Consider the following 9,283-nt stretch of genomic DNA (forward strand, 5'->3'; position numbering starts at 1 on the left):
TGATAAAAAAAGAAACCTAGGACACATAGGGGATGGCTTGACGGCTAAGAAGGTACAGTAACGCACATGGTTAAGAATGATGAATATGCATGGATGCAGAGGTTTTGCGATCAAACCTTGGCTCTAAAAGCCATCAAGTAAAGAGGAAACCTAGGGCAACTCGGGGCCAAACTCGGGTCCTCATGACATAATGGTCAGTAGTAACTGGCTAAGCCACAAAGCACCCCAGTCTGGAGTGGGAAACATGGGCAACATTTTGGACTTTTGGTATGACAAATATTGCTGAGTGTGGCTTTAAGCCAAGTCTTATCACTAGCCAGGATATAACAACATTATGGCCTTATGTTTACATCCTCATTCTCGTCATTGTGAAACGCAAAAATGGCAGCTTCACTTACTAAACAACAGACACACACCACTAAAGTTTGAAAACCCAACCAGACAAATTTTCTGTTTGTTTTTTTACAATGAACATTGACTACATCACTATCCAGAGGGTTAATGCATGCAGCGTGTGACAGGTCAAATCCTGTCACAAAGTTTCTGCAACAGGGGTCAAGGTCATCTGTTGTAGCACAGAAACCTAAATAGCTATCTTCCCCACTGCCAGAGTGGTAAGTGTTAACACAACACGGCCGCAGTCTCATTCTTTCACACTTAAATAAAAGTCAAAAGGTGAACATGACATCATTTAGCGACATTTATTTTTTAACCTTGAGTCATGACCATAGTGTTTACTTTTTTAATTAATGTCCCTCCCTTGCTTCCCACACCTTTGCTTATAAAACAACTCTCGCTGACCAAATGCCAACTAAATCTGTGTGATAGTGGCTGTTACTGAGGCATGTGAATGGTCTTATAGTTCTCCACTGTGTACACTGTTAAAGAGCATTTACAGTACCACAGAAAACACCCAGGGAGAGAGAAAGAGAGAGAGAGAGAGAGAGAGAGAGAGAGAGAGAGAGAAAGAAAGAGAAAGAGAAAGGTCCCAACACACTTGGCACTGCTTCAGGATTTTGACATGAAGAAACAAGAAAATGCTTGCATGTGTTAGTGTGTGAGTTAATGAGTGAGTGTAAAATCCTCGCCTGCATGTGATCCTTATGCTGCAGGTCTGAATTTGTGACAGAGTGATCTTTAAAGTGTACAGTATATACAGTATAAAGATGGATGCCTATGACACGGGGCACACAGAGAGAGTATCTGTGTGTGCGTGTGTGCGTGCGTGCGTGCGTGCGTGCGAAACTGCGTGCATGCGTGCGAAACTGCGAACCTGAGGGGGTGAGGGAGTGAGTATGTACGTACTACGTATGCATGTACAGTATGTATGATGTATGTATGTATGCATGTACAGTATGTATGATGTATGTATGTCAGTGCCGGTGCCTGTGCCTGTGCCGCGGACTGCTCCTCCTCACTGCGTGGGGGAGCAGTCGTCCAGGTCTAGCAGCTCTCGGACCAGTCTCTCTCCAAACTGCGCTCGGCTGTAGCGTTTGACGGCATAGGCGTCCGACATCTTGTACAGGATGTAGGCATTGTTGATGGCAATGCTGATGGTCAGCCAGAAGACCTGCTGCCACGTCTTATTGGGCTTATGGAATATGAAGTACCTGTGGGGAAAGAAATAGCATTTGCTTAGAACAGGTTACATACAGTAGTATAGTGACTACAGGACTGTATGTGTTTACACCAGGATTCAAACGCGCGTTTCCCGCATAGGACCGGACACCAAATTATGTCTATTGGAGATATTAGACTCCTGGGCTTTCCTAAATAATAATGGATTGCATTTTGGATTGCTTTTTTAGTGCTTTTTTGTGCTTTTTTTAGTGCTTATTCAAAGTGCTTTACAATGAGCCAATCATTCATACATTGGGAGGTGAAGCGGCGAACAGTCAACGCCAGCGTCCTCACTTCTCACATTCACACACCAATGCCCTCACAGTCACAACCCCTCAAACCTGCTGCAAGTATATTGACAAGAGAATACACATTTACAGTAGAATCTGTGAATACTGGACTTCTCGCCTCGGCGAGTGAACTTCACCTTTGGCGAGTGACCTTCCCCTTTTGCCGAGAAGTCTTTACTTTCCGAGGCGAGTCGCCAAGACCAATCGCCCCAGAAAGTGAATCCTTCTCGGCAAAAGGGGAAGACCACTCGACCCTGAGCATGCTCATTGACATTTAGTAATTTCCATTGCGCTCCAATTCCAAGGCGCTCATATCCAAGGCGCACCGAGGAGTTTGCACATAAAGTGCGTTATTTCTTGCATTTTGCAGCTCCGAAATCCCCCCCAAAAAACGTGGAGCAGGCTGCAGTATGCAGTGATGATTGACGATCCATGTAAACATTCGTTCGGATGGCATTTCCCATGTAAACTCGCGGCAAAAAACATTACATCAGATGTATTTTATTCGGAAGTATTTATTCGGAATGATCACCCTTCATGTAAACGTAGCCATTGTTGTTGTAATCAATCACAATTCTAATAGACCTATACTGACTGACTAATACATGTGGCGTAAAACTGCTTGCAGCTAACACTGCAAGTAGGCTATAATTTATTCCATGAAGTTACTTGTAGTTTTAGACCCATGCTTTTAATTGCTAAATAAAAAAAATGCTGTATGTTTACATTACCTTAGGTACCTTTTTACCCCTAAATGCATGGCTTGAATCAGCCGTGCACTGATGTGAAAGAGTCAAAACCTTACCAACAGAAAGTCAGGGGAAAAAGACCTTAGACGTGTGTTATGATCCTTCCACTTTTAAGAAGATCACACTAGGATTTGTACTACACTATGTCTTCACATTCAATATTTGAGCTGTCATGGATTGATCAAATTATAGAAACGACGGATTTCACCGCGACGCGCATGGATGTCATGGATTGATCAAATTATATAAAAGACGGATTTAGCACAGTAGCTAGCAAAGGCTGCAGTTGCTGAAAGTGAAGAAAACACTAGCCAAAAAGTGAAGACCAGTCGCCAAAAGGTGAAGACATTTCGCCGCCGGGCCCAGTGGTCTTCCCCTCGGGACGAGTGGACTTCCCCTTTTGGCGAGTCGCCAAGACCAATCGCCCAGACTGCTCGCCAAGGGCGAGTGGTCTTGCTACCGAATCTGTCTGTCTGTTTGTTTGTCTCTCTGTTTGTCCAGAGTTAATCTTGTAAATTGCTGGACCGGCAAATTTCCTCTGCCTGCTGCCAGTAGCCCATGTAATAGGTACCATTTTTCACATACATTTTAGCGTATATTGTTTTAAATATTACACTTGTATAATGGATGGAAGTCAATGGCAGATCGGGCTTAAACCTTGCCCAAATATGGAGTCATTTGTTAAGATACGTCATAGGTGACTGACTGCATAAATACGGAGTTTCATCCGTCATGCTGGTGGATATGCACTCAATCCAGTGCAAATTGCTCGTGCTGAACCTGTTGTGTGCTCTAGTCCTTTTCATAATGTCATCTAGAAACACACAGCTGCCTCTGGATTTCATTCGAAGTCAACAAACACAACTGTTCGTGGTAATTGTTAATAGATCAGTCACATGGATTTAGAAGATGCTGCGCAGTTGCGAGCATGCCTGTGTGTTCTGTGCGGTTTACCTGCAGCCGGAAAGTCCACTCTCGCACGACAAATCGCCACGCTGGCTGCAGAGCAGAGACTGAGATGCATTGTGGTCCCTTATGATGGCCTGATACCCGGTGACGCGTTCAATGTTAGAGTCATGGAGGATGGTGATCACGGAGACGGGCACCAACAAAAGCAAACTCAGTGGAAGATGCATAGACAAGCAATGCTTCAGTGCATTGAGAAGTTCTTGGAGAACACTCAAGTGTTAGCAGACCCGCCCGCCTCTTGTCCGATAAATCGTGATAATTGGAGACGATGCATACAAACTGCGCTAGCTAGCTCGCGCACCTCTCAGCCTGAACCACTAGTTGTTCTGCTCGACGACAACTTCTACTATCCAAGCATGAGATATGAAGTGTACCAACTTGCTAAAAAGCATTCCCTCGGGTTCTGCCAGGTGTATCTTCACTCTCCTGTGGAATCGTGCATCCGCAGAAATCAACGTCGATCCAATCCATTACCCACTGAGGTGATACTGGAGATGGAGAAACGCTTGATGTTACCGAATCCACGGAAGAACTTATGGGAGAACAGCTTTGTCCTCAACACCACAAACCACTTGACCGAGACAGACGTCCAGAAGTTGATGGAGTTCATCTCCTGTGCTCTGAACAACCCACTAAGCCCAACAGAGGACCACACAGAACAGAAGGAGGCTGACCGGCTGCAATGTGCCACCAGCGTGATGCACCAAGTTGATCGAGCCTGTCGCCGTCTGGTCTCTGAAGCCGTCGAGAGTGCCAGAGAAAATAAAGTGCACCCTGAGAGCATGAGGTCATTGGCAACAGACCTGAATGCATCCAAGACGAGGTTTCTTCAGACCATGCGGAAGCAGTTCTTCAGAGACGTAGCTGCCACCCACGAAGAAGACGTTCATGTTGACTTTGAGGTGAACAGAGCAGTGGAAGGTTTTGATCAAGATAAAAAGCTAATATTATACAGATTCTTAAAAAAATGACCCTATCTGAATGCCAGTTCCTCAAGTAACATTCAAGTAATTTTGTTCGTTAAATTATGACCGAGTGTTCAGGTGCATGCATGAAATCGAGTAGGAATTACGTTGGAACCATAATCAATTTACATTGTCAATGTGTACCACCACTCATGACAAGAGCCATAAATAATAGCCGTAGACACGTAACAGTACAGTATGTTTTATACTTTAGTTTTCCAGCTACAGTATCACACGTTCAGTTTGATGAAGATCTTTGAGTTTTTCAGGTTTTCCGATACACACATTGATCTTTTCTAGAGTTTGGCCAGGTGTAATTTCATCAAGACGGCGTCTAATCGCTCACATATGTATCTTAGTTGGACTTCATGTGTTCTTTATGACTGAAGTGAAGTCATGATGTGTCTACAGTATGATGTATACTAGCCAGATCCATTTGAAACCTATACCTCCTGTAGTTACGATACTACGATACATCAAAATCCCAGTATAGATTTAGAATAAGTCTTGTTATAGCACTTTGAAGTTGCACCGATCTAGTTTACCATTGACTTTGAATCCAATGTCTAATCATTTCCAAAGTGCACACATACAGCATCATACACAGTGAAATGTGTTATTGTAGAGTAGTGCCACATACTTGCTGTACTTATCATCATATTTGCAGATGTAACTGAGGTGGGCAGCGAAAGCCTCAACAGCCAAAGGACATGGTATTTCCCCACTTTTCCTCTTAATGATCATACCTGTACACACACATGCACACACACAGACGTAAGCGCACGCACGCACGCACACACACACACACGTCACACACACACACACACACACACACACACACACACACACGTCTCACACACACACACACACACACACACACACACACGTCACACACACACACACACACACACACACACACACACACACACACACACACGAACCAGAACCAGTGTGTGTCAATCAGACATACTTGACAAATGTCCTTTTATTGTGTAATCTGAGGTGGATTATACAATAACACCAGCATGCTCTGAACTGGATTATCGAGGATTAGGAGGGCTCACTGATTGCATCTATCTTTTTGCATCTATAAATAGCAGGATGCTACCCAAATCCCCTCACACATAAACCTGCACAACACAATTCACATGAAATGCTTCAAATATGAAACGTTTCAAAAACGGCATGTAGTAATAAATTCCAATAAATTCTCAAAGCAAGTATCTACAGTACGTCAATAAATTAATTGCAAGACAATGAAACAAATAATAATAAGTGCAACTGTAGCATCATCATAGCTCCGTGGTAAATCAGTGAAACAAAGTCAACCTTAATTTAACCCATTTTGGGCGGGAACCCCTTTTGGTGTTAGCATTAAATTATACTTTAGCTATTGAAAAAAGCAGATCTACTAGCTCATAGCTCAGAGCTTGTAGGTCTGCTATTTTTGAAAAATCGAAGAATGACAAGTACAAGAAAGGTAGGATGCGGAAGAACGTCACTGACCTTGTTTGTTTGGGGAGTAAGCGTTGGTGAGGAACCTGAAGTGGCCCTTGTTGTACCAGCTGATGAGAGACATGCTGCCTCGCATCATGACCCTTGATTGGCCCCGCTGTGCCGGCGTGGAGCCACAGACCAGCATGCACTGGGGCAGGCCCGTGCAGTCACTCTTCCGGGTGCTCAGGAGGCCACAGCAGTAGATATCTGGAGGGGCAAAGTGAAGAATGCACGTACGCCGCACACATCACGCACACACACCACAAATGCACGCATGCACACACACACACACACACACACACACACACACACACACAAACAAACACTTTTCATGTAATGCTTCCGCTCTTCATGTAATGCTGCTAGCCACCGCCCACTCCAGAAAGTGTCAACTACTCAGCTCCGGAGTAACAGCGGAACACAGCCGACACGCCACTACACACACACACACACACACACACACGGACGATATCTGTTACATGTTTCGGGACATATCGCTGAGACAATAGCCTGACACTCAGCCTGAATTTTCATTTCGTTTCACTCCATTATTCGCCTGAACATAATTTTTTTATGTGGCTAGCGATTCAGGGAGCCAGGCTACTGAGACAATGCTTATACGGCCCTGGAGGAGGACATGGGCATGAGAGATGTCACCGTCTGTCCGCTCCGCTGTAGTGCTGACATAATGAACTAAATTAAGTGACAATATTCCGGTAGAGTGTCTCAGCCCTGCGGTCGCTTCTCGCCTTTAACTTAAGGCGTCTTACTGGTGTTTCACTGTTTACCAGTAACAGTAACAGTTGCTACTGTTATTAATTATCTCTTTGTTATTGTTATTTATGTTGAGAAACGGAAAACAAGGAATTTCACTCCAGGCTGAAACCAGGCTGAATGCTCCACTCTAAAACTCATTATGATTCATTGCACAATGCTGTAATGTAGACAACGAATGAGGACTATCCACTGTGCATTCCAACATTAGATTCCTACCACAGGTCGCCTGAGGTCAGTTTCCAATCCAGGGCATGATGTCAGCTTTTCCTCTATTGATTGGAAGACATCAGCTCAGCACTGTTCTCTAATGGACATAAGGAGGCACTACATCTAACCACTGGAGTTCTTACTAAACTAGACAAGCAAAAGTCACAAGTTACAAGTCAGTAAAAACCAATCCAAAGTCTTTAGGGTGGTGTGCGTGTGTCTACAGTTGTAATGCACGTAACTCGAGAACCGTTGGCCCCACCGACTTCAACATAATTCGACACACGCATTCCACACCCCCGCAGGGAGTGTAGTGCCCGCATCGAGTCGGTCGGACCCACGGTTCTCCAGAACCACCACAAAAGGCTCTGCTCAGGCTCTGCCAGTAGGCCTAATCAGCCCTCACCTGTGCAATTTCCAGCCTCTGCCTCAGCCATTTGATTGCCATGGCAACCCCCACACCTGCAATTGATTACTTAACCAGTCCACTTGGGACTAGGCCCAAACCACACCAATGCAACTCCTTGCAACAAACAAACCACACCAATGCAACAGCTTGCAACATGCCATTGGGAATCATGTTCAATCACAGTGCGTCTTTCACGCCCCATTTTAGTATCAGTGACTGGGGTAAACAAACGTACTGTATGATCGTGGGCAGACATAATGGAAAGACTGTTATTATACAAAACATGGCCCTTCAAGACAAAAGAAAAACGAAAAACCTTTTCTCCCCAATTTAGTATAGCCAATTCCCAATTCCCCAGCCTCTCTACAAGTACTCCATCTCTGCTAACCCCCACAATCAGTCATTGGGAGGGTGAAGAAAGCCTCAGGTCTCCTCCGATACCCGGGCCGTCATGCCAACATCTTCTTTCCACCCGACAGTGAACGGTCTCACTAGGCCGGGGGGGCGTAACGCATGAGGTACACGCTATCCCCCCCCACCTCCTCCCTCCCCTGAACAGGCACGTCTACCTTTCTATGTATATGGGTTTAGCTGCTGTTCTCTGTTATTCTCTAACTACCTTGCATTTGGAGGCAACACAAGACTATTACTCGACTGTCTACCCTTTTGTCCTTAAGGTGAACACCAAAAGATAAATAGACGATCATGTACCCAATGTGGCTTTTCTCCAAACAAAATGTTTGGGCAAATTAATTTGAGCTCAAAAGCTTGTGGGGAAATAAAGAATCACGACAGCACTATGTAGAGTTCCAGCTAAACAATACTGGAGTCATGAGCAGACTTTGAATTTTAAGGTGAACAGATTGCCTCCGTTATTCAGCCCGCGGATGCTATCATCACACAGCAATTAAAATAAAAACCTGCAGGCAAACGAGGAAGGAAGGACAGCGAAGCCTCCAGGAGGAGACGATAGATGATGAGGGAGATTAGAAGCTGAACAGCTGGGAGGGAGGAGGGTGCAGAGAGGAAGAGAGGGAGGGGGGAGAGTTGGGTATGGGGACAGGAGAGGAGTGGTGAGAGAGGGGCACAGGGATGTAAGGGGCATAATGAGACAGATTGGAGAGATAAAGAGTAATTGAAGATGTGTGTGTGTGTGTGTGTGTGTGTGTGTGTGTGTGTGTGTGTGTGTGTGTGTGTGTGTGTGTGTGTGTGTGTGTGTGTGTGTGTGTGTGTGTGTGCGTGCGTGCGCGTGAGTGAGAGATAACAGAGAGATCTATCTATCTACAGTAACTATCTGTCTAGTGTCTATCCATCTGTCCGTCCATGCTTTCGTCAATCTTTCTATTCATCCATCCATCCACTTGCCCGTCCGTCCATACATCCATCCATCCCCATACCTTGTTTGCTGAACTCTGTGAAGAGGTTGAGACTGGTGATGGAAGGCCCAGTGAAGATGATGGTGTTTTTCCCAGAGATGTTCTGGCAGAGCTGCTTGGCCACCAGGCTGTGGAGCTGAGGCTTGTTCTTCAGGGTGGACAGGCCGTCTGTGGACTGGCCCTCCTTCAGATGGACTGAAATCTGTAGAGAGAGAGAGAGAGAGAGAGAGAGAGAGAGAGAGAACAATCAACTAGATTAGAACATGGGTACATGTTTCAGTTGAGTTTATTGAGATACAACAACACGGTCAGTGGGGGTCACATCATCATGTATGTATGCATTACTGCATGCAGTCATGGACTTGTGTTGTTTGTTTGTTTCTTCCCTCCCTCTACTGTTTTCTCCCTCTTTCCTCAAGCCCGG

The 9,283-nt window shown here is 45.2% G+C and overlaps 1 protein-coding gene across 1 annotated transcript in view; it reads right to left on the bottom strand.

Annotated features, from left to right (window-relative positions):
- Positions 1-773: 773 nt before the first annotated feature.
- Positions 774-9,283, bottom strand: part of pgbd5 (piggyBac transposable element derived 5) — a 21,921-nt gene continuing 13,411 nt past the window's right edge. The window contains exons 4-7 of the mRNA XM_080782339.1: positions 8,881-9,061; positions 6,100-6,297; positions 5,234-5,339; positions 774-1,610 (exon numbers count right to left, since the gene is read on the bottom strand). Of these exons, the coding sequence (XP_080638465.1) occupies positions 1,415-1,610; positions 5,234-5,339; positions 6,100-6,297; positions 8,881-9,061 (681 nt within the window). The 3' untranslated portion in view covers positions 774-1,414. The remainder of the gene's footprint in view (positions 1,611-5,233; positions 5,340-6,099; positions 6,298-8,880; positions 9,062-9,283) is intronic.

The sequence above is a fragment of the Protomyctophum bolini genome (assembly GCF_963924005.1).
Source record: "Protomyctophum bolini genome assembly, chromosome: 14".
Taxonomy (NCBI): Eukaryota; Metazoa; Chordata; class Actinopteri; order Myctophiformes; family Myctophidae; genus Protomyctophum; species Protomyctophum bolini.